At 49.7% G+C, this 25,326-nt stretch overlaps 1 protein-coding gene across 3 annotated transcripts in view; it reads right to left on the minus strand.

Moving 5' to 3' along the window:
• Window positions 1–25,326, minus strand: part of LOC139226589 (uncharacterized) — a 90,931-nt gene that overhangs the window by 53,119 nt on the left and 12,486 nt on the right. For 2 of the 3 annotated variants that reach the window (XM_070857443.1, XM_070857444.1), the window contains exons 2-7: window positions 22,620–22,727; window positions 20,259–20,343; window positions 20,009–20,084; window positions 11,783–11,939; window positions 7,766–7,824; window positions 1,606–1,641 (exon numbers count right to left, since the gene is read on the minus strand). In XM_070857443.1, the coding sequence (XP_070713544.1) occupies window positions 1,606–1,641; window positions 7,766–7,824; window positions 11,783–11,939; window positions 20,009–20,084; window positions 20,259–20,343; window positions 22,620–22,727 (521 nt within the window). Of the gene's footprint in view, window positions 1–1,605; window positions 1,642–7,765; window positions 7,825–8,849; window positions 8,896–11,782; window positions 11,940–20,008; window positions 20,085–20,258; window positions 20,344–22,619; window positions 22,728–25,326 lie in introns of all 3 variants that reach the window. The other variant, XM_070857442.1, reaches the window with a different exon arrangement.

Consider the following 25,326-nt stretch of genomic DNA (forward strand, 5'->3'; position numbering starts at 1 on the left):
ACTAGAGAGGGTAAAGAGGAGATTTACGAGGATGTTGTCAGGACTGGAGAATTTTAGCTATGAGGAAAGACTGGATAGACTGGGGTTGTTTTCTTTGGAACAGAGGAGGCTGAGGGGAAACCTTATTGAGGTGTATAAAATTATGAGGAGCCGAGATAGAGTGGAAAAGGACCGACCGATTTCCCTTCGCAGAGGGGGTCAACAACCAAGGGGCATAGATTTAAAGTAATTGGTAGAAGGTTTAGAGGGGATTTGAGGAGAAATTTCTTCACCCAGAGGATAGTAGGGGTCAGGAACTCAATGCCTAAAAGGGTAGTAGAGGCAGAAACTCTCACCACATTTTAAAAGTACTTGAAATATGCACTTAAAGTGCCGTAATCTGCAGGGCTACGGACCAAGAGCTATAAAGTGACATTAGGCTGGATAGCTCTTTGTTGGCCGGCGCGGACACAATGGGCTTAAATGGCCTCCTTCCGTGCTGTAAATTTCTATGATTCTATGAAAGCTGATCCTGACCTTTTAGTGGTTTGTTTATTCAGTGTCACAGTATGTAAGCAGAAAGCCTAGTAAAATGGTCAGCCCGGAAAGACCCGAATTACCCTCAACCTTTTGGCACTCAGAGTTAATGTACAACAGTGAAATTGAGCTTGTTCTGTCTGTGAAGGCATGAGGCCACTACGAACATGCAAACCAGAAGCTGCCAGGCTCAATTACTGCTCAATGCAGTTAGCTGATCTTTGTAGGAGTGCCACAGTTGGCCTCAGTACCCCTGGGGTCTCGTTCTTGATCATTACCAGCGACTGTTGCTGGAAACTGCAAGGGTTTAGACGCTGGCTTAAGACAGGATCAGGCTTGGCTGCGATGCCTTCCATGGTTAGATAGTGACTTGGGGTGCGTGAGTGATTATGGACCTGTAACCCAGCAGGACCCAGTAACTTCAAGAGAGAAGGGCAGATTGGGAACAATAAAAATTATACACTAGTACTGTGCATAGTTTTGGTCTCCATAATTACAAGAAGGGTATAGAGGGACTGGAGAAGGTCTAAAAAGATTTACACGGATGATAGCAGAACTGAGAGGTTATAACTATCAGGACAGACTGAAGAGGCAAGGGCTCTATTCTCTAGAAACCAGAAGATTAAGGGGTGACCTGATAGAGGTCTTTAAAATTATGAAGGGGTTTGATAGAGTAAACGTAGAGAAGATGGTTCCACTTGTGAGGGACACCAAAATTAGGGGACATAAATATAAGATAGCTACTAATAAATTTAGTAGAGAATTCAGGAGAAACATCTTTACCCAGAGTGGTTAGAATGTGGAACTCACTATCACAAAGAGCAGTTGAGGCGACTAGCATAGGTGCATTTAAGGTGAAGCTATTTAAACACATAAGGGTGAAAGGAATAGAAGGTTTGCTGATAGGATTGGGAGGAGGTTTGTGTGGAGCATAAACCCTGGCATAGACCATTTGTGCCAAATGGCTTGTTGTACATTACATGTAATTCTATGTAAATAGTCTCTCCTGCAGTGAATGAAAGAAGCAAATAACAAGTTGGTGCCACTCCCTCTAATTACATATCTGAGACTGAAAATGTCCATACTTACTGGAAGCAGCCAGCTCTCATCCAGGAAGCTACTGTTCTGGAAAAATAAACCAGACAGAACCATCACTGAGTCGTTAATGCGGATGGATGCATTACAACATGCATGCTATAGGCCCCGACATAAACATGCTATAGGCCCCGACATAAACATGCCATAGGCCCCGACATAAACATGCCATCGGCCCCGACATAAACATGCCATAGGCAGTCCCTCAGAATAGAGGAAGACTTGCTTCCACTCTTGAAGTGAGTTCTTTGGTGGCTGAACTGTCCAATACGAGAGCCACAGACTCTGTCACAGGTGGGACAGATAGTCATTGAGGGAAGGGGTGGGTGGGACTGGTTTGCCGCACGCTCTTTCCGCTGCCTGCGCTTGATTTCTGCATGCTCTCGGTATTGAGACTCAAGGTGCTCAGCGCCCTCCCGGATGCGCTTCCTCCACTTAGGGCGGTCTTTGGCCCGGGACTCCCAGGTGCCAGTGGGGATGTTGCACTTTACCAGGGAGGCTTTGAGGGTGTCCTTGTAACATTTCCACTGCCCACCTTTGGCTTGTTTGCCGTGAAGGAGTTCCGAGTAGAGCACTTGCTTTGGGAGTCTTGTGTCTGGCATGCAAACTATGTGGCCTGATTGTGAGTGTGGTCAGTGCTTCAATGCTGGGGATGTTAGCCTGGACGAGGACGCTGATGTTGGTGCGTCCGTCCTCCCAGGGAATTTGTAGGATCTTATGGCGACATCGTTGGTGATATTTTTCCAGCGACTTGGTGTCTACTGTACATGGTCCATGTCTCTGAGCCATACAGGAGGGCGGGTATTACCACTGTTATGTCTTTAGATGCTCTGATAATGACTCCACGAGGCAATGTGTTGTACTTGAACTGTAGTGGCCTTAGTCCTTTATTGATAACTCCAGAGTGAGGATCACACCTGGTAGCCTGCCTTTTATACTAGGCCAGGCACACCTGTACAGGTAACCTACAAGTCTCCCACTGCTGTGCCCTCTGGTGGCACACCTTGTGATAGTACAAATAGTAACCATGTAGGATACATAACAACTACTGCCCTGTAGATCATGAGCTTGGTGGCAGTTTTGAGGGCCTGGTCTTCAAACACTCTGCCTCAGGCGGCCAAAGGCTGCACCGTCGCACTGGAGGCAGAGTTGGATCTCTTTGTCGATGCCTGCTCTCGTTGATAGGAGGCTCCCAAGATATGGGAAGTGGTCCACGGTGTCCAGGGCTGCACCGTGGATCTTGATGACTGGGGGGGGGGGGGGGGGGAAGAAAGGTGCTGTGCGGAGAGGACAGGCTGGTGGAGGACCTTTGTCTTACGGATGTTTAGCGTAAGGCCCATGTTTTCGTATGCCTCAGTAAATACATCGACTATGTCCTGGAGTTCGGCCTCTGTATGTGCGCAGACATACCTGCATAAACATGCTATAGGCCCCTACATTACAACTGCGACTACACTCTAAAAGTACTTAATTGACTGTAAAGCACTTTAGATAGCCGGTGGATGTAAAAGGCAAGTCTTTCTTACTTTCTTACATAAAATCAGTTTTTCAGTCTCACTCCAGTCGAGTTGGCACCAATTAACACGGAACCTGCAGTCGAACTCAGAATGGACGCCGCTGCGTGAAGTTGGAAACTGGCTCGATCGTGGGCACTCTTGAGGTTGAGAAACATTATTGGAGTAGAATAGATTTACTTTACATCCAGCCGGTGTCATATCTGACCTGGGAGTACTTGATACTGACTCTGGGTGTCTGACCCGGGAATACTTGATGCTGACGCTGGGTGTCTGACCCAGGAGTACTTGATACTGACGCTGGGTGTCTGACCCGGGAATACTTGATACTGACGCTCGGTGCCTGACCCAGGTTACTTGATACTGACACTCGGTGCCTGACCCAGGTTACTTGATACTGACACTGGGTGTCTGACCCAGAGTACTTGATACTGACACTGGGTGTCTGACCCAGAGTACTTGATACTGACACTGGGTGTCTGACCCGGGAGTACTTGATACTGACAATGGGTGTCTGACCCAGGTTACTTGATACTGACAATGGGAGTCTGACCCGGGAGTACTTGATACTGACTCTCGGTGTCTGACCCAGGTTACTTAATACTGACACTGGGTGTCTGACCCGGGAATACTTGATACTGACGCTCGGTGCCTGACCCAGGTTACTTGATACTGACACTCGGTGCCTGACCCAGGTTACTTGATACTGACACTGGGTGTCTGACCCAGAGTACTTGATACTGACACTGGGTGTCTGACCCAGAGTACTTGATACTGACACTGGGTATCTGACCCAGGAGTACTTGATACTGGCAATGGGTGTCTGACCCAGGTTACTTGATACTGACAATGGGAGTCTGACCCGGGAGTACTTGATACTGACTCTCGGTGTCTGATCCAGGTTACTTAATACTGACAATGGGTGTCTGACCCGGGAGTACTTGATACTGACTCTCGGTGTCTGACCCAGGTTACTTAATACTGACAATGGGTGTCTGACCCAGGTTACTTGATACTGACACTGGGTGTCTGACCCGGGAGTATTTGATACTTGATAGAGAATTCAAACTGGCTGCATTCAGACAGGCTATAAAAATTCAGACCCCAAGTCAAAGCTGCTACGTGCAACTCAGCATGTTGCATTAAGTCATCAATCAACTTGACATTTTAGGGCCTTGGGTAGCGAGCCAATTAAAGGTTAACAGACTATCAATTGAGCCAATGAGGTCAAAGAAGGAGAGTTCTTTTCTGTAAACTGATCAGGTATATGAACAGCCATTTTGGCCATGTGGTCTCAGAAGGACAAAGGCCTGGCTTAAAGCCAAGAGCTTGTTGCAGCTGCCAGAATAAAGTTACATTAAAACTACAACCGGAGTTCGCATTTCATTGAAAATTAAGAGATCTAACAATACTGACACTGGGTGTCTGACTCGGGAGTACTTGATACTGACGCTCAGCACCTGAAATGCAAAGTGTTCCAGTCCCCAGCAGTGACACTCCTCAAGCTCACTAGAATAAAGTTCAAAGCAAATAAGCCAGTGTGATTTCCTGACACCGTTGGGCCTGTTCTTGTTGGTAAGGAAGGTGTGGGTCAAATTTTGGTGCAGCTTGACGCGATTATTCTTTGGAATCGGTGCTTGCTGTTGCCCTCAGACTGAGGCAGCTGGATGCATGGGGCAAGAGGCATTTAACCACACAATCTTCCAACTTCAGGTCTCCCTCATTGACCCCAGCTTCTTCTACTGTCTCATCAAACAGTCCCAGGGCAGGTACAGCACGGGTTAGATACAGAGTAAAGCTCTCTCTACACTGTCCCATCAAACACTCCCAGGACAGGTACAGCACGGGTTAGATACAGAGTAAAGCTCCCTCTACACTGTCCCATCAAACACTCCCAGGGCAGGTACAGCACGGGTTAGATACAGAGTAAAGCTCCCTCTACACTGTCCCATCAAACACTCCCAGGGCAGGTACAGCACGGGTTAGATACAGAGTAAAGCTCCCTCTACACTGTCCCATCAAACACTCCCAGGGCAGGTACAGGGGGTTAGATACAGAGTAAAGCTCCCCCTACACTACACTGCATGCCCAACTACAGCAGCCATCCTGTGGCCAGTGTGTGAGAGATTGCCAATTAGTGCAAAATTGATTAAGAGTTTTGTGCTCTGAGCTTGCACTCATTAGAGGCTGACTTGAGTCTGACCCAACTGAGTTCACATTTACCCGTACAGCCAGCAGACAGGCCAGGCATTCATTCCATCAGTCCTGGCTGGATTTGAACTTATCTCCCAAGGTGTAAGTCTAACTGTTCCAGCTAGTTCCCAGCCTGGTTGTTCTTACCTCAATCTCCAACATGCAGTACACCCTGAAACAACAAACACTCTCCCTCACCTCGATAATCCAAAATATTGGAGTCAAGTTTCGGCCTGAGTTGCTCCTATTTTTTTGGAGCAACTAGTTTAGAATGGAGTATCTTAGAAATTGCAATTCTCGGCCTTTAGTTTGCTCCAGTTCTAGTGAGTTAGAATAGTTTCATTTTAGAACAGATTTTTTTTTCAAAAGGGGGCGTGTCCGGCCACCTACGACTGTTTTGCAAGTTTAGGCAGCGAAAACTTACTCCAAACTAACTTAGAATGGAGTAAGTGTAGATTTTTGTACGCTCAGAAAAACCTTGCCTACACTTGGAAATCAGATGTAGGGAACGAGAGATGGGGGGTTTTACAAACAGTAACACTTCACTTTTACAAATAAAGAGCCATCATCAATAATAAGTGATCAATAAATCAATAAATAAACGAATAAATCAATCCAAATAAATTTTGTAAAAAATTTTAAAAATTAAAAATCACAATAAAAAATTATTTCTACTCACCTACTGCAGCACCAGGGAGAAGAGGGGGGGGGGGGGGGGAAGAGAAGAAGATGGGTGCGGGGGAGAAGAGAAGAAGATGGGGGGGTGGGGGGGAGGGAAAGAGAGGACAACGAAAAAGAAGCCGGGTCTCGCCGAGGACTTCGGGCGGAGTCCGCACGCAGCTGATGCCGGGCTGCCGAGGACTTCGGGCAGGGCCCGCCCCACGAGATGCAGGCGGGCGGGCCCCGCCTACGACAATGAAGCCGCCGGCTGCCAGGAGTTCTTCGGGCAGAGCCAGCCCCCAGCGAGAAGCCAGGCGTGCGGACCCTGCCGCCGAGGTAAGATGCGCAGGCCACTTGGCCGGGGATAGGGGCGACGTCCCTTCGGCCTGGGATAGGGTCGTCGCCCCGGGGACAGGACGCCGGCAGCTATTGCGTACGCGCGCAGCTGCCGGCACTGTTTTCGGCGCAGGGCTGTAGCTCCGCCCCCAGCCGCTCCTGCTGTGCAGCGCAGAGGTGGAAATGGGCCCACAGCTATCAGAGAATCACGAGGTAAGTATTCAGCGCAATTTTTGTTCGATAAATTAGGCGGGCCTCTCCAATGTACGCGGTTCTAGCGTGCAGCCGAAACTTGACCCCAAAGTAACAAAAGAAAAACTTGAAAGCAACGAACAGCCGGATGACAGTGCTTAGGGCACTCGTTCCCCGCCCAACGCAAACCCAAACTTACAGCACACTACAGCCAGAGACATGCTGAGTTCCAGCTTGTCACAGTCAGCATTCTGACTCGACCTCTGCAGTAGTTGGGTTTTCCCTTTCACGTCAGAGAAAGACTTCCACCTTTCACAACCTCAGTGTGTCGCAAAGGGATTCATAGCCAATGAAGAACTTTTGAAGTTTAGTCAGCAAGGTCCCAAAAACAGCAACAAGATATACAACCAGTTAATCTGTTTGGTGCTGGTTGAGAGATAAACATTTATAACCACCGTGATCCTAGCTTCACCAGGCTTCCAGCATGTTGGCCGTGAAATATCAGGGACAAATCTTCTGTTGTCACCTCCCCCAGTGACTTAGTTGGCAAAGCTATGGTGTAACTAAGTCACACAGACCAGAAGTCTCATGTTCGATTCCTGGTCGCTGCTGAATTAGCTGATCACAACCAAAGTGGCAGCAGAGAGAGCTACAGTTGGCTACAGTGCCCCCGGGCTCATGATTGGGAAAACCAGCCAGCGTTCCCTCTCTCTCCTGGTCATATCCATTGGCTCCTCCCTGGAAACTGCACACGACAATATCAGCTGTGAAGACCCCCTTAGTCGTAAAATCTGCTGACATCCGGGAAAATGATTTTCCACTGCCTATTGCCCAATTGTGTGCACGTCAGTTCCCAGGGCGCGAGGGAGAGGAAATAGGAATGGAGATCCCTATTGCCTTTGTCTCTGCCCCATGTGCATGTGACAATTATAGGTATTTAAATGGAATACAAATGATGTGCGCGTTGACACCATGCCGCCCTCCCCAAGTCATTTTCAGCAAGCTGCAGGCCCAACATGCAAAATGGAGGTTGCGGTGCTGCCCCTTCAGATCACTCTGTCGGACTGCCAATCCTTCCACTATGAAAACAGCAGCAAGCACAAATAGGTGATCATCCCTGGCGCCATTGTATTTGGCTCCGTAGAAGCACAGGCCCTGGGCCATGGGATGGAGGGTACTCCTGGAACAGCTTTGGATTAATTGCCGGACTGAAAATGGAAACAGCATACAAAATTATGATCAGGCAGACCAGCACTAACCTGTAGGTCAAGGGTCAGCTTAGTTTGTGACAAGACCAGCAGCAGCGAGAGGAATGGTTCTGTGAAGAAACAGACAGGGGGATGAAAGTTGAGATGAACTGGATCAGACTGGGTTCCGGTAAGTCACTGAGCCAGGGACTGGAGACACTTGCCAATGGGTAAGTTTCCCACGCACCTGATTTGCCGACACGTGAGCCTGGCAGGAAGCGCGCAATGGGAAACCTTACCCTCCTGTGTAAGGAATGTATTATTCTCAGGCTGGGCATTTGCAATCATTACATACAGTGATGCTCACTAACTTCTCCAGCCCATCAGTGACGGCTCAGACCTGATGTGCAGCTCAGATCATTATGTTTCTAATAAAGCACCAATTGAGGTTCTGGGAAGCAGCTATTTTTTGGCCACAAATTTGGGGGGAGGGTGGTCCTTGGACTTGCATTGCCTTTGAAGTAAATTAAGAGTTATGACTCTGTCCTTTCAAGAGATCTTTTACCATCAACCCACCATCACCTCATCCTATAAACTCCTGATACCACCCTTCCCTTTATAAACTCCTCACCCAATCCCATAAACCGTTGACGCTATCCTATGAAACTCTCATGCCATAAACCCCTCATCCCATCCCAGAAACACCCCACCACAACGCAAACAACAACAACAACTTATAGCATCTGTAACATAGTGAAATGTCCCAAGGTGCTTCACAGGAGTATTATGCGATAAAGATTTGACATCGAGCCGCATAAGTAGAAATTATCGCAGGTGACCAAAAGCTTGGTCAAAGAGGTAGATTTTAAGAGAGTCTTGAAGGAGGAAAGAGAGGTAGAGAGGCAGAGAGGTTTAGGCAGGAAGTTCCAGAGTTGGGGCCCAGGCAACAGAAGGCACAGCCACCGATGGTTTGAGCGATTAAATTGGGGATGCTCAGGAGGGCAGAATTAGAGTGCAGACATCTTGGGGGATTGCGGGGCTGGAGGATATCACAGAGATCGGGAGGGCTTTGAAAATAAGGATGTGAATTTTGAAACAGACTAAGACACGGAGAAAATCCCGCTTCTAAAGAATGCCAAGCTGCTGGAACACTTACCCGCAAAACACTCGTTGGCCAGGATAGAGCTCTCGGGGTCATACCACTGCAACAATAAAAGGGCAGGGATTAACCACTGACTGGGTTAGGGCAGTTACCCACTGACCAATCCAACACAGGCCAAGGGCAGAGATTAACCAATGACTGCGTTAGGACAGTCACCCATTGACCAATCCAACACAGGCCAAGGGCAGGGATTAACCAATGACTGGGATAGGGCAGTCACCCACTGACCAATCCAACACAGGCCAAGGGCAGGGATTAACCAATGACTGGGTTAGGGCAGTCACCCATTGACCAATCCAACACAGGCCAAGGGCAATTCTAAAAGGTTAGTGTCTGCTCATTCACGTGCAAGCATGAGATCTCTTCCAACCTGGCCCATGGGCCGTCTCATTTTCTAAATGTGGTCATCAAAAACTTGACTTTTATTATACAGCTTTATTTCCCACAATAGTATTGGATTGCAACATCCACATTCGCCCTGCCTTGTCACCAGAGTGGTTCGAGCCTGGATAGGTTAGCAGCCCCTCCCCTCTATTTAGGACACAATAGGATCGATTGAAACCTTGGTGTAGCAGCACACTGTAATCCCCCCCCACCCCAATAGTGAGACTCCTCCCGAGCAGCCACCATCAGCTTCCAACCGGACAGTCTAGGCTTCCCGTGAGCTGTCTAAAATTTCTAAACTAGACAATAAAAGGTCTAGATTGTAACACAGATAGGGGCGGCGGGGGGGGGGAAGGGGTGGAAGGAGGTTGGGGTGGGAGGGAGGGAGGATGTGTGAAGTTAGGATGAAGGGATGTGTGAGGAATGGGCTGAGCAGTATCTGAGGAGGGGATCGAGCGATGTGTGAGGGGGGGGAATCGAGCGATGTGTGAGGGGGGGAATCGAGCGATGTGTGAGGGGGGGGGGATCGAGCGATGTGTGAGGGGGGGAATCGAGCGAATTGTGAGGGGGGGATCGAGCGATGTGTGAGGGGGGGGAATCGAGCGATGTGTGAGGGGGGGGATCGAGCGATGTGTGAGGGGGGGGGATCGAGCGATGTGTGAGGGGGGGGGATCGAGCGATGTGTGAGGGGGGGGGATCGAGCGATGTGTGAGGGGGGGGATCGAGCGATGTGTGAGGGGGGGGATCGAGCGATGTGTGAGGAGGGGGATCGAGCGATGTGTGAGGAGGGGGATCGAGCGATGTGTGAGGAGGGGGATCGAGCGATGTGTGAGGAGGGGGATCGAGCGATGTGTGAGGAGGGGGATCGAGCGATGTGTGAGGAGGGGGATCGAGCGATGTGTGAGGAGGGGGATCGAGCGATGTGTGAGGAGGGGGATCGAGCGATGTGTGAGGAGGGGGATCGAGCGATGTGTGAGGAGGGGGATCGAGCGATGTGTGAGGAGGGGGATCGAGCGATGTGTGAGGAGGGGGATCGAGCGATGTGTGAGGAGGGGGATCGAGCGATGTGTGAGGAGGGGGATCGAGCGATGTGTGAGGAGGGGGATCGAGCGATGTGTGAGGAGGGGGATCGAGCGATGTGTGAGGAGGGGGATCGAGCGATGTGTGAGGAGGGGGATCGAGCGATGTGTGAGGAGGGGGATCGAGCGATGTGTGAGGAGGGGGATCGAGCGATGTGTGAGGAGGGGGATCGAGCGATGTGTGAGGAGGGGGATCGAGCGATGTGTGAGGAGGGGGATCGAGCGATGTGTGAGGAGGGGGATCGAGCGATGTGTGAGGAGGGGGATCGAGCGATGTGTGAGGGGGGGGATCGAGCGATGTGTGAGGGGGGGGATCGAGCGATGTGTGAGGGGGGGGATCGAGCGATGTGTGAGGGGGGGATCGAGCGATGTGTGAGGGGGGGGATCGAGCGATGTGTGAGGGGGGGGATCGAGCGATGTGTGAGGGGGGGGAAATCGAGCGATGTGTGAGGGGGGGGATCGAGCGATGTGTGAGGAGGGGGATCGAGCGATGTGTGAGGGGGGGGATCGAGCGATGTGTGAGGGGGGGATCGAGCGATGTGTGAGGAGGGGGATCGAGCGATGTGTGAGGAGGGGGATCGAGCGATGTGTGAGGGGGGGGATCGAGCGATGTGTGAGGGGGGGGAATCGAGCGATGTGTGAGGGGGGAATCGAGCGATGTGTGAGGGGGGAATCGAGCGATGTGTGAGGAGGGGGATCGAGCGATGTGTGAGGGGGGGATCGAGCGATGTGCGAGGAGGGGGATCGAGCGATGTGCGAGGAGGGGGATCGAGCGATGTGCGAGGAGGGGGATCGAGCGATGTGCGAGGAGGGGGATCGAGCGATGTGCGAGGAGGGGGATCGAGCGATGTGCGAGGAGGGGGATCGAGCGATGTGCGAGGAGGGGGATCGAGCGATGTGCGAGGAGGGGGATCGAGCGATGTGCGAGGAGGGGGATCGAGCGATGTGCGAGGAGGGGGATCGAGCGATGTGCGAGGAGGGGGATCGAGCGATGTGCGAGGAGGGGGATCGAGCGATGTGCGAGGAGGGGGATCGAGCGATGTGCGAGGAGGGGGATCGAGCGATGTGCGAGGAGGGGGATCGAGCGATGTGCGAGGAGGGGGATCGAGCGATGTGCGAGGAGGGGGATCGAGCGATGTGCGAGGAGGGGGATCGAGCGATGTGCGAGGAGGGGGATCGAGCGATGTGCGAGGAGGGGGATCGAGCGATGTGCGAGGAGGGGGATCGAGCGATGTGCGAGGAGGGGGATCGAGCGATGTGCGAGGAGGGGGATCGAGCGATGTGCGAGGAGGGGGATCGAGCGATGTGCGAGGAGGGGGATCGAGCGATGTGTGAGGAGGGGGGTCGAGCGATGTGTGAGGAGGGGGGTCGAGCGATGTGTGAGGAGGGGGATCGAGCGATGTGAGAGTGGAGGATGGAGTGATGTGAGAGAAGCATGGATGAGCAGTAAATGGGTGCAGTTACCTCCAATAATCGTGGTGTGTGCAGAAGATGCTGTACAGTAATTGCCAGGATGTTTTGATTCAGGGCCTGTCGGAGGTAGTGTCGCCCACGACCTTGTGCTGTCAGTATCTTCTTGCAGGTGATGGTTTTCTCTAAGGCCAGCGAGAGCTGAGTCAGCCTGGAAAAGCAGGAAGGGAACAGAGGCAACAAATCGCCGTTATTTGTGCACAAATACTGGAGCAACCTTCAGGCGAAGGCAGAGGCATGGTTAAACTCAAATATCCACTGTCTCGCTGTAAGGTTTGCAAAAGCAGCACCTCGCTGCTTGGCTCACCACTGAAATGCATCGAATGGTGTGAAGCTGCTGTACTTGCACAGTAAACACCAACTTAACTCGCCACAGAAACTTAAGTCATGTCCATTTCAGTCTAAGTGTGGAGTTTCATTCCTTCAGGTGTTAATTGTTGTTCGAGATTTTTAAAATGTAAAGTAATTTTTTTTTTAAAAAAACGTTTCCTTTGTCTCGTTTCTCTCTCCCTCTTCATCCAATATTTCTTTCCCTTTCTTTCTGTACCTCATTTGACATTGAATTCACCCACTGTAATTTACACTTCCTTCTCAGTCCTTGCGCTGTTAATTTCACAGTCCTTCAGTCTGATTGGTTAAGGAGAAACACAGTGGCTTTCTCTGTTCACTCGCTGCGACGGTGTCTGCTCACACTTTCAGTAACTTGCCAAGCAAAACATTTAAAAACCTAAACATGCAATATGAAATAAGAACATAAGAATCAGGAGTAGGCCATTCGGCCCCCCCCCCACCCACCCAAGCCTTCTCCGCCAGTCAATAAAATCGTGGCTGATCTTCTCCTCAACTCCACTTTCCAGCACTGTCCCCATATCCCATGATTCCCTTAATGTTCAAATATCTATCGATCTCTGTCTTGAATATACTCAAAGACTGAGCCTCCACAGCCCTCTAGGGTAGAGAATTCCAAAGATTCACCACCCTCCGATTGAAGAAATTTCTCCGCATCTCAGTCCTAAATGGCCGACCCCTTATTCTGAGACTGTGACCCCTGGTTCTAGACTTCCCAGCCCGGGGGAAACATCCTCCCTGCATCTACCCTGTCAAGCCCTGTAAGAATTGTGTATGTTTCAATGAGATCACCTCTAATTCTTCTGAACTCGACCCTTTGTTGCACTTCCTCTATGGCAAGTATATCTTTCCTTTGGTAAGGAGACCAAAACTGTACACAATACTCCAGGTGTGGTCTCACCAGGACCCTATATAATTGCAGTAAGACATCTTTTCTCTTATACTCAAATCCTCTTGTAATAAAGGCCAACATACCATTTGATTTCTTAATTGCTTGCTGTACCTGCATGCTAACATTCAGTGATTGGTGTACAAGGACACCCAGGTCCCTCTGAACACCAACATTTCCCAATCACTCACTGTTTAAAAAATACTGTGTTTCTATTTTTCCTACCAAAGTGGATAACTTCACATATCTCCACATTATATTCCATTTACCATGTTCTTGCCCAGTCACTTAGCCTGTCTATATCCCCTTGAAGTCTCTTTGCATCCTCCTCACAATTTACATTCCCACCTAGCTTTGTATCATCAGCAAACTTGGATATGCAGGTGCAGTGTCCAAAATCCAGAGTTCCAGAATACGGAATGTTCCAGAATCCAGGCCGATCCATGGCGGTGTCATCCGGAAACCGGAAAATTTTCCAAACTCCCCCGCCCCGCTGGCCCGACCTCCGTCCCCGAGTTCGCCGCAACTTTGCCTACCCCAACTTCGCCCCGGCCCTCGGCGGCTCGACTTCACCCCTGCTCCCTCCCCCTTACCTCGGCGGGCCGACCTCGCCCTTTACCTCGGCTGCCCAACCCCACCTACCTTGGCCCAGGCAAAGACATTCCAAAATCTGGAAATACCCAGAATCCGGAATGGCCTCGGACGCTCAACCTGTATTACATTTAGTCCCCTCATCCAAAACATTGATATAGATTGTGAATAGCTGGGGCCCAAGCACCGATCCATGCAGTACCCCACTAGTTACAGTCTGCCAGCCTGAAAAAGACCCGTTTATTCCTACTCTCTGTTTTCTCTCCGTTAACCAATTATCAATCCAGGCTAGTATATTACCCCCAATCCCATGAGCCCTAATTTTGTTTAATAATCTCTTATGTGGCACCTTATCTTAACATGCAAGAGCAAGTCTAACTAACAGCAGACACCAATCGATGCCCTGGTACCTGTACAACAAAATCTGGGCCAATAACAGTAAAATTAACCCATTGGCTGCAATGTATTTGGAACATCCCGAGTTCACAATAAACCGCTGTATAAATTAAAGTTGTTTATTTACTTATTTTCCGCAGACACAAAATATCCAAAATCACAGAGGCAAACATTCCACCAACCTTCAATTAAAATGCACAACCAACCCAACCCTCCTCCCCTTCACAGATCGTCACTGAACAGTGTACCCCACCTCCTCGGCGCTCAGGCCCCAGCCAGATATGTTCATCTCCTGTCCACTTTTGTACAAGGCCACAGCGACCCACCCTATGCTCTGGTGCGGCCTGAAACTGTGGGTTACACGACACTCTGTTCCCCAGTGGTTCTCATTCCCAATTGTTCCAGTTTGGAGTTTCGCACTAGATAGTTCCAGGGTTCAGCAGAACTGGTCCTTCCCACGAGTGCCTTTGCCTATCCAATACATCGAGGTAAATGGAGCGAATACAGGGATCGGAGAGAGAAAGAACTTACATTTATAAAGCGTCTTTCACGACCTCAGGGTGTTCCAAAGTACTTCACAGCCTATAAGAAATAGGAGCTTTTGGCCACTCGAGCCTGCTCCGCCATTCAATAAGATCATCACTGATCTGATCCTGGCCTCAAATCCACTTCCCCCACTTCTGAAGTGTAGTCACTGTTGTAATATGATGGACGGCGTTCCAGCCCGTTTGATTGGCAACCCATCCACCACCTTAAACATTCACTCCCTCCACCACCGGCACACCGTGGCTATAGTGTGTACCATCTACAAGATGCACTGCAGCAACTCGCCAAGGCTTCTTTGACAGCACCTCCCAAACCCGCGACCTCTACCACCTAGAAGGACAAGGGCAGCAGATGCATGGGAACACCACCACCTCCACGTTCCCCTCCAAGTTACACACCATCCTAACTTGGAAATATATTGCCGTTCCTTCATCGTCGCTGACTTAAGCTCCTCGAGCTCCCTCCCTAACAGCACTGTGGGAGTACCTTCACCACACGGACTGCAGCGGTTCAAGGCAGCTCACCACCACCTTCTCAAGGGCAATTAGGAATGGGCAATAAATGCCGGCCTTGCCAGCGACGCCCACATTCCAGGAACGAATAAAAGAAAATGTAGGAAACACAGCAGCCAATTTGTGCACAGCAAGATCTCACAAACAGTAATGTGATATAATGACCAGATAATCTGTTTTAGTGATCCATGCTATTTGCCTCAACCACTCCATGTGATAGCAAGTTCCACATTGTGATGGTACTGTTATGTTCAATTATATGGATGACAGCCAATTATTTTTAAAGTGGGCAAGAGATATTAAAACATGGGTGGTCCCAGTAACTGATTTCAATGAAAGAAAAAGAGAAGGGCAGAGCTGAGATGGGAATTCAGCCCGGTGAAGTTCAGCGAGTCAGTTTGATATTCTCCAAAGGGTAGTACAGGTGCAGCGTCGAGAATCGGGCGGAATTACCGAGCTGATCGGTGCAGGTTTTTCCGGACTTTCGATACTCTTCTGACGTCAAGAATCCAGAACGCCCGAGCCCCAGGTTCCGTATTCCTGGATTTCGGAAAGTCAGAAAGATGTATGGCGGGGGGAGGAGGTTTTGGGCCGGCTGGCCGTCCGTGTCTCGGGCGGACCCCACGGAGGAGGTGTTCGGAGGAGGTGTTCACGGCGAGCCCCACGGAGAGGTGTTCGGGTGGAGCCCCACTGGGGAGGTGTCGTCAGGAGGAGGTGTCCGGGCGCCCCCTGGGGCTCCGCCCGGACACCTCCTCCCGAACACCTCCCCAGTGGGGCTCCACCCGAACACCTCCTCCGTGGGGCTCCGCCTGAACACCTCCTCCCGAACACCTCCTCCGTGGGGCTCCGCCCGATGACCACCGCGACGGGGCCAGCCGGCCCAAAAACCTCCTCCCCCGCCATACATCTTTCTGACTTTCCGAAATCCAGGAATACCGGAACCTGGGCTCGGGCGTTTCTGGATTCTTGACGTCAGAAAGAGTATCGAAAGTCCGGAAAAACCTGGAACCCGGAACAGCCTCGGTCCAGAGGGTTCCGGATTCTCGACGCTGCACCCGTATAACAATGACAAATAATATTTATATAGCGCCTTTAACGTAGTAAAATATCCCAACGCACTTTACAGGAGCATTATCAAACAAAATCGGACACCTAGCCACATAAGTAGATATTAGGGTGGAAATGGGTGATGTTACGGAGGTAGAAATAGGCGGTCTTAGTTATGCTTCGGATATGTGGTCGGAAGCTCATTTCAGGGTCAAATATGACACTAAAGTTGCGAACAGTCTGGTTCAGCCTCAGACAGATGTTAGGGAGAGGGATGGAGTCGGTGGCTAGGGAATGGAGTTTGTGGCGGAGACCAAAGACAATGGCTTCGGTCTTCCCAATATTTAATTGGAGAAAATTTCTGCTCATCCCGAACTGGATGTCAGACCAGCAGTCTGACAATTGAGAGACTGTGGAGGGGTCGAGAGAAGTGGTAGTGAAATAGAGCTGGGTGTCATCTGCGTACAAGTGGAAACTGACGCTGTATTTTCGGATGACGTTGCCAAGGGACATGTAGATGAGAAATAGGAGGGGGCCAAGGATAGATCCTTGGGGGATACCAGAGGTAACGATGCAGGAGCAGAAAGAGAAGGGATAGTTTGCCTTTGTCACAGTCACAAAGGATATCATTTGTGACTTTGAGGAGAGCCGTTTCGGTACTGTGTCAGGGGTGGAAACCGGATTGGAGGGATTCAAACATGGAGTTCTGGGAAAGATGGACACGGATGTGGGAGATGACAACACGTTCAAGGACTTTGGAGAGGAAAGGGAGATTGAAAATGGAGCGGTAGTTTGTCAGGACGGAGAGGTCAAGGGTTGGGGTGATGACGGCAGATTTGAAGGAGAAGGGGACAGTACCCGAAGAGAGAGAACCGTTAGCAATGTCAGCTAACATGGGAGCCAGAAAAGGAAGTTGGGTGATCTGCAGTTTGGTGGGCATAGGGTTGGAGGAGCAGAAAATGGGTCTCATGGGCAAGATGAGTGCGGAGAGCTCATGAGGGGAAATCCGAGAGAAACTGGAGAAAGATGAGAGTTCAGGGCTAGGACAGGGGGCATATGCTTAGAGGAAATTTGGCCCAATGGGCTAGGGGAAGAAAGGGAAGTGGCAGAGATAGCTGAATGAATGGTCTCAATCTTAGAGACAAATAAGTCCAGGAACTCCTCGTATTTGCTGTGAGGTGAGGGTGGAGGAGACAGGTTTAAGAAGACGGTTAGCAGTGGAGAATAGAAGCCGGGGTTTATCTTTGCATTTCAAGATGATTCTGGAATAGTGAGCGATTTTGCCAGACGAGAGCAGGACCCGATAATGCTTTGTGGTCCAGGCAGATCTGGCGGAGAATGCTAAACCAGTTGTCTGCCGTATCTGTTCAAGTCTGCATCCCTTGTACTTAAGGGAGTGAAGATGAGGGCTGTACCAGGGGGAACGGCCAGGATGAAAGAGTAATTGTTTCAATAGGGACTAGGTGAGGATGTGATTGAGCAGATCGGTAGCTACAGAAATGTCATGCTGAATGGAGGGCCAAAGGCTGGGAGGCTGGGAGTTGATAAGTGCAGTTAGGAGAGAGTTTTTTCCAGGGGCGGACACAGAAGGAAGTAGGATTAGGGGGTTGGGGGAAGCGTGTAAGGGGGATGTGGGTGGAGAGCGATACGAGGAAGTGGTCAAAGATGGCCTTATCTGCGAATGACACGATGGGAGTAGCGAGGTCACGAGAGATGGCAAGGTTGAGGGGAGTGGCCGTGAATATGGGTCGGGGAGTTTACCTGGAGGGAGAAATTAAGGGAGGATAGGAGACTAGTTAACTCAGAGGAGAGAGAGCATGATGAATTAAGATGGAGGTTGAAATCACCGAGGATGAGAAGTCGGTCAATGCAGAGGTTGAGGGAGGAAAACAGTGAAGAGTGGAGCCTCTGCTGTGTTTTCGGATGATGTCTTATTTGTTTTATTATGTTTTATTACGTTAAAGGTGCTATATAAATATAAGTTGGTGATGTTGCTGAGGGGCAGCATGTAGATGAGAAATAGGAGGGGGCCAAAGATAGATCCTTGAGTGACACCAGAAGTAACGATGCAGTGGCAGGTAGAGAAGCCGTTGCAGGTGATTCTCTGGCTACGAGTGGATAGATAAGAATGGAACCAGGCGAGTGCAGTCCCACCCAGCTGGGCGACGGTGGAGAGGTGTTGGAGGAGGATAGAGTGGTCAACCATGTCAAAGGTTGCAGATAGGCCGAGAAGGACGAGGAGGAATAATTTACCTTTGTCACAGTCACATAGGATGTCATTTGTGACTTTGATAAGGGCTGGTTCAGTACTGTCGTGGGGCGGAAACCTGATTGGAAGGATTCAAACATGGAGCTGTGGGAAAGATGGGCACGGATTTGGGAGGAGACAGCCCGTTAAATAAAAGTACTACACATAGATTGCCATCTTCTTTTCATTTTGAGCAGATAGAAGGATTTCTACTCTAAACATATTATATGTGTGTGCATTACATGGCTGCATTATTCACTTGCACATATTCAGTAAAATAATAATATAAACTTAAAATTGTTCACCAAAGTTTGGAGCGAAATGCTACAGAAGCAATAGCATAAAAGCATAGAACAGAAAGGTTGTTCTGCTGGTTATCCTGGGCACACGACTGAAAGCTTACCTAGATATCAAGGACAGCGAAGATACTCTCAAAGGCTACAAGGAATTAGGATTCACCTATGAGAATGTGGTGAGATACAAGAGCCAAAAGGGTTAGAGTAAGAAAGATGGAAAAGACCCAAGAATGCCAGTGTCAACGGAGTAGAAATAAATAAAAAGATACTCATGGACAAAAAACTTTCAATTTACCACCAACTCAATCAACTTTGCTTTAAGGATTCTGCTCATCCAGGCCAATCTCTTAGAACAGTCAAGCACTCATTTTATGTGGCGGAGGTGCAGAGCTTTACCAAAAGTCATGAAAGTCATCTAGGGATCTTATTTGAATATTTATTCCCCCAGTCCCTCCACAGTGATACAGCCTGCCAAGACTCGCACGTGACAATTTAGATTGAGGTCAACCAACAGCTCAATGAACCATATCCAGGCAAGGCCCAACGGCTCAATGTATCATATCCAGGCACGGCCCAACGGCTCAATGTATCATATCCAGGCAAGGCCCAACGGCTCAATGTACCATATCCAGGCAAGGTCCAACGGCTCAATGTACCATATCCAGGCAAGGCCCAACGGCTCAATGTATCATATCCAGGCAAGGCCCAACGGCTCAATGTACCATATTCAGGCAAGGCCCAACGGCCCAATGTATCATATCCAGGCAAGGCCCAACGGCTCAATGTACCATATCCAGGCAAGGCCCAACGGCTCAATGTACCATATCCAGGCAAGGCCCAACGGCTCAATGTATCATATCCAGGCAAGGCCCAACGGCTCAATGTACCATATCCAGGCAAGGCCCAACGGCCCAATGTACCATATCTAGGCAAGACCCAACGGCCCAATGTACCATATCCAAGCAAGGCCCAACGGCCCAATGTACCATATCCAGGCATGGTCCAACGGCTCAATGTACCATATCCAGGCAGAAGTCAAACTAAACAGGAGGGGAGGAAAAGGTAGAAAGTGGAAAAAGCAGAGGCGAGATGAGGAGAAATTATTTTCGCAGCGAGTTGTTGCGATCGAGAACGCGCTGCCTGAAAGGGCGGCGGAAGCAGATTCAATAATAACTTTCAAAAGGGAGTTGGATAAATACTTGAAGGGGAAACATTTGCGGGGCTGTGGGGAAAGAGCAGGGGAGTAGGATTAATTGGACAGCTCTTTCAACGAAACGGAACAGCAACAATGGGCTGAATGTTCTCCTGCGCAGCAAGATTCTTTGCAAATGATGAACAACGTATTACCTGCCACAGAGATCCTGCTGTGGAAGTTGCTCCATCCAGTGCCAGTAGTCTCTCCTCCTCAGGCCCAGAACCGGCTCTGCAACAACACAATGGCACCATCAGAGACAGGAGCCAAATTCACTCCTTCATTGCTCTCTCCCTCGCCTTTACTTCTGCTCCAACTTACAGTCTTTAACTTATCCAGAACTGCAGCCCCTATCCTGTCAGCCCCTATCCTAGTGATCTGTATCTTATCCTCTACATTGGTTACCTGACCCTCGGTATATTTCGTTCAAAATCCTCATCATCATCTTTGAATCGCTCCATGGCCTCACTCCAACCAACCTCTGCAACCTCTTTGAGAGAAAGTGAGAGAGAGACACACAGTCAGACAGCGAGAAAAAAATACATACAATTAGTTGAGAGAGACAGTGACAGACAGAGAATATTTCAGAGTGTGCGAAAGAGGAAAGAAGAGAGCGCCAAAGAGAGCATGAGAGGAAGACATTCCCATTCTCAGGTATTAGCCCAATGCCCCCTCCCCACCCCCGCCTGTACCCACCCATTAGGCACCCCCTTCCCCAGAGTGAGATCCTATGTAGTCAGATCAGATCCTGGCCAAGAACCAGCTTATGAAAATACTATGTATGCTGACTGTATACACTGATTGTATGCTGACTACACTGACCATGTATGCTGACTATACACTGGCTGTATATGTTGACTATACACTGGCTGTATATGTTGACTGTATGCCAACATTGTATGTTCACTGTATGCTGGCCAATAGTCGGCATATAGAGTAACAGCAAATAAACCTGGCTGACAGCTGGGAACTCGAGAAACGACAACCTTTCAGCAGGAACTGGCAAGGGTGGACAGGCCACATCTATTGGGCCCACCATCCCTTTGATGCAGCCATTCTCCAAACCCCCCCTCCCCTCAGTACAACAGATTTCTGCAGCCAGTTTAATGCTCCCTGACTCACAGGAACTCCCCGCTAATCCGCTCAGACCTTGGCACTCTCCCTCCTATACGACCTGGACCAGGGAACACATCCCCTCTATTGCTGCCAGACTGTCACTGCCCTCCCCATGTTAACAGCCGTGTGATTTTCCACCTTCCTGTGACCTTCCAGCACAGAGGCATACCCGTACTTACCCCTCATGTTCCTCGACCCCAGGGCCCAACTCTGTAGTGCTGCTATGCCTGAGGATCCCCCTTCCCCCCCACCCCCCGCCAACTACTGCCAGACATCAAGAACCATCTAGTAAATAAACTCCACGTTCCACCCCAGTGCTGCCAAACCGAAGGGCCACCCCAACGCTACCAAAGCTCATCAGCCCCCATTAATGCTGCCATACCAGACAACCCTCCATGCTCATTACTCCTAAACCCCACATACTTACCTCTAATCTGCTGCATGTTACTCCCAGCTCTCTGTGCACTCTGGGCTTTGGAAAGGTGAAAGGTAAAATTTGCACACACAGGTACTTGTACTAATAATCAAGGCTACTCATTTACAGTTTTCATGGACAAATGGACAGAAATGTAGTAACCGAAGCCACAGTGGTTAAAAACCCCAAAACGGCATGTAATAAAATGGAATTTGAATGTCATGTTTGCCTACAGAGCAACAGTGACTGCACTTCAATAGTGTTGACATTGTTGTGAAGTGCTTTGGGATGTCCTGAGAATGTGATAAGTTGCTTCATAAAGACAAGTTCTTTCTTTATAGTATCATCAGGCTCCACATGGAGATTATTCCATCAAGAACTTCCCCTTGAACTGATGAGTGCCCTTAAAACCCTCCGATTTCCTCCTAGTCCTCTCCTCTCCTCTGCTGAAGGTGCTGACTTCTGCTGGGGTACAGTTCCAAAGGCTTGGTACCTCACCCCAAGCAGCCATCCTTTATGTGAGCGTCACTGCGCTATTCAACTGCGGAAGGAATCATGACGGAGCCCAATCTGTTCCTTATCCAGCATCCAGACGTGTGGACATTTTGGCGGGGGCCACTGGATAGTGATCAGGAGCAGGAACTTAGGCTGATTTTTCTCTTGACGAGCCCAGCGACAGTGGGGGGGGGTGGGGGGGGGTGCTTGAAATTGAAGCAGCTTTGTCACCACCTGGCTGAAATTAGCTAACCCGGCAAAGGCCAGTGGCCCCCCCATAAGACCTTCTGCTTGTCCGTCTGACGTTTGTCATTCACATGAGACATTAAACCAAGGACCCATCTGCCCTCTCAGCTGGACATAAAAGATCCCGTGGCACTATTTGGAGAACAGCAGAAGAGTTCTCCCCAGTGTCCAGCCCAATATTTATCCCTCAACCAACATCATTAAAAAACAGATCATCTGCTCATTATCATATTGTTGTTTGTGGGAGCTTGCTGTGCGCAAATTGACTGTTGCGTTTCCCACATTATAACAGTGAGTACACTTCAAAGTACTTCATTGGCTGTAAAGTGCTGTGGGACGTCCTGAGGTTGTGGAAGGCGCAGCAGAAATGCAAGTATTTCTTTCTTTTGCATGGTTCAACTAAATCATCGGGAACAAGGGCGGAGAATTGGGTGAAGAAATGAAGCATTCTGAAATACAAAGCCCCACACCAGAATCTGCTGACTATTACTCACGGCGGATTCCCTTCCGCAGGATAACCTCCAGAACATCACACAAGGATGCGAGATGGGGATTACGATCGGTGATGAGATCTTTGTCTGCCTGGATGTTCAGGATGCATGCTATAGAGGAAACAGAACGACTCCCGTTACATTGGCGCACATGGTTGCACTGAAGAGAAAAGTCAATCTGGGCCCCGAGAAGTGTGGCGTCTGGGGTCTGGGGTCAGTTGTCAGTCTGTGTGGAGTTAGTGGGGACTGTACCTCTGTACTACCTTCCTCCATAAACTTGAGCTCATCCAAAATGTTGCTGCCCATAATCATAATTCACACCAAGTCCCGCTCACCTATCACCCCTGTGCTCAGTGGCCTATATTGGCTCCTAATCCGGCAATGTCTCAATTTTAAAATCCTCATCCTGGTTTTCAAACCCTTCCTTGTCCTCACCCTTCCCTATCTCTGTACCCTCCTCCCAGAAATCTCAGATCTCTGAGATACGCCAATTCTGGCCTCTTGCGCAACCCTAATTTCCTTTGCTCCACCACTGGTGGCCGTGCCTTCAGCTGTCTAGACCCAAAGCTCTGGAATTCCCTCCCTGAACCTCTCCGCCTCTCTCTCCACCTCTCTCTCTCTCTCTTCTCCACCTTTAAGTCACTTCTTAAAAAAATACCTCTTTGACAAAGCTTTTGTTCACTTGTCCTAATATCGCCTTCTTGGACTCGGGGTTAATGCTCCTGTGAAGCGCCTTGGGATGTTTTACTATGTTAAAGGTGCTATATAAATGCAAGTTGTTGTTGTTGAGCTAGGGTGGGGAGAAAAATAATCAGAAGGAGTTCTGTCCCCTCCTCCACCATTAATCTATGATCATCATTGGAAAGTACTTATGAATGGAAACTAGTTGAGCGTATGATTGGGCTCAGATGTGAAACCTACACTCCACAGGGTCTGGTAAACTGCAGACACTTGCTATCTAGCATCAAGCACGGTGACTGGCATGGCACTGGAGTGCGACTGGGACTCTCAAAATCATACTCCAATATGAGTTGGAGCCTTTAGCAGAGTCATAGAATCTTATAGTACAGAAGGCTGCCTTCAGCCCATCGTGCCTGTGCCAGCTCTTTGAAAGAGCTATCCAATTAGTCCCACTCCCTGCTCTTTCCCCATAGCCCTGCAAGTGTTTCCTGTTATGTCTGTAGTGCACTTATGAATGATTCCACGAGGCAATGTGTTATACTCAAACTTTAGTGACCTTGGTCCTTTATTCGTAACTCCAGAGTGAGGCACAAGCATGGTGAGCAGCCTTTTATACTGGGCCCTACACATCTATGCAGGTGACCCTCAGGTGGACAGCCTCTGCCACAGGGGCAGGAAACCCCGGTCTCCACCAGTTGCACCCTCTAGTGGTGCCAGCATGGTATAAACACAGTGTAAACTTTATTGATAGTACATCAGGTAACAAGTCTCCATCTTATGAAACTATACAGTGACTACACAGAGAGTATATCTATAGTCTACATATATAACATCACTCTCCCCCAAGTCCTTTGTGCCGATTACCTTTGCACTGTGCGCTCTGGCTTAGCTCTCCCCAGACTTAAGTGCCAATAGCCCTTGCACCTTGGCTGTGCTTTGGCTTGGCTCTCTCCCTGTTAACCCCCAAGTCCTTTTGTCACAACGCTGGGTAGTGGTTACCAGTTTGGATGGTTTGATGATGCAATGGGAGGTTCCAGTGGGTTCTGGGTGTGATCCATGTGTGTGTGCCCATGGCTACACGCATCCATTTCTCCACCCACCCACAGCGAGATCATGCTGCAGGCCCGTTACATTAACATACAGGATCAGACACAGTGCAAATACAAAGAAAGGAAGTTAGTTTGTATTGTGACACCTTGGTTCAGTGACTTACATTTGTTACATTTTGCGGTCGTGCGCCAGGATTAGGTAGATTGCATTCATGGTTCAGTCATGGTAAGTACTGATGTAGCAGTACAAGTATGCGAGGACACAGGTTCCAGAGCAACCGGATGGGGTCCTAGTCATCTGATAGCGGCGCTGCGCCTCCTGCTAGTGGGGTGGGCTTGGTTCGTTCACCTAGCCAGGACTCAGGGCCTTTGCTGTTGCCTAGTGGTGGGCAGAGCCACAGATGTGGCCTCCCTGTCCTCATTTGAGGACTGCAGTATCTTCTGCCTGCTCTCTAACAGTATTGGGAACCTGGCTGTTCCAGGTCCCATTTGGGGACCTTTTGCTCCCGGACATGGCCGAGGTAATGACTGGGTCTGGGGGCTGCTCCATCTCCAACGGCGGCCGACTGCGCATATTGCCGCCGTTTTGTTTCCAGGTCCGTGGCGAATAGTACCATCGGGTGCCTGCAGTGTGGGATAGACCTGGGGCAGGGTATCAGGATCAGTGCCTTCACCCTCCTGAGGTCGCTGGCCTATAACTTGTGGGGACACCTGGGGCAGGGCATCAGGATCAACACCTTTACTCTCCCGAATTCGCTCGCTTGCTACTTTTGGGGACACTCTATTCCCGACATCTCGCAACAACATTTTGTTCACAATCTTAATCGGTTTGCTACATTGATTGTATGCATGGCAATGTCTCGAAGTTCAGTTGGTTGCAGGTCTCCTTTAAGAGAACCCTGCTGGCTTTACCTCAATCAAATCCTTTGTTAGACACCACGTGTTGGTCCCTCAGCATTGCACCTCGTGATTATGGCCGC

The sequence above is a fragment of the Pristiophorus japonicus genome, chromosome 16, assembly GCF_044704955.1.
Source record: "Pristiophorus japonicus isolate sPriJap1 chromosome 16, sPriJap1.hap1, whole genome shotgun sequence".
NCBI lineage: Eukaryota > Metazoa > Chordata > Chondrichthyes > Pristiophoridae > Pristiophorus > Pristiophorus japonicus.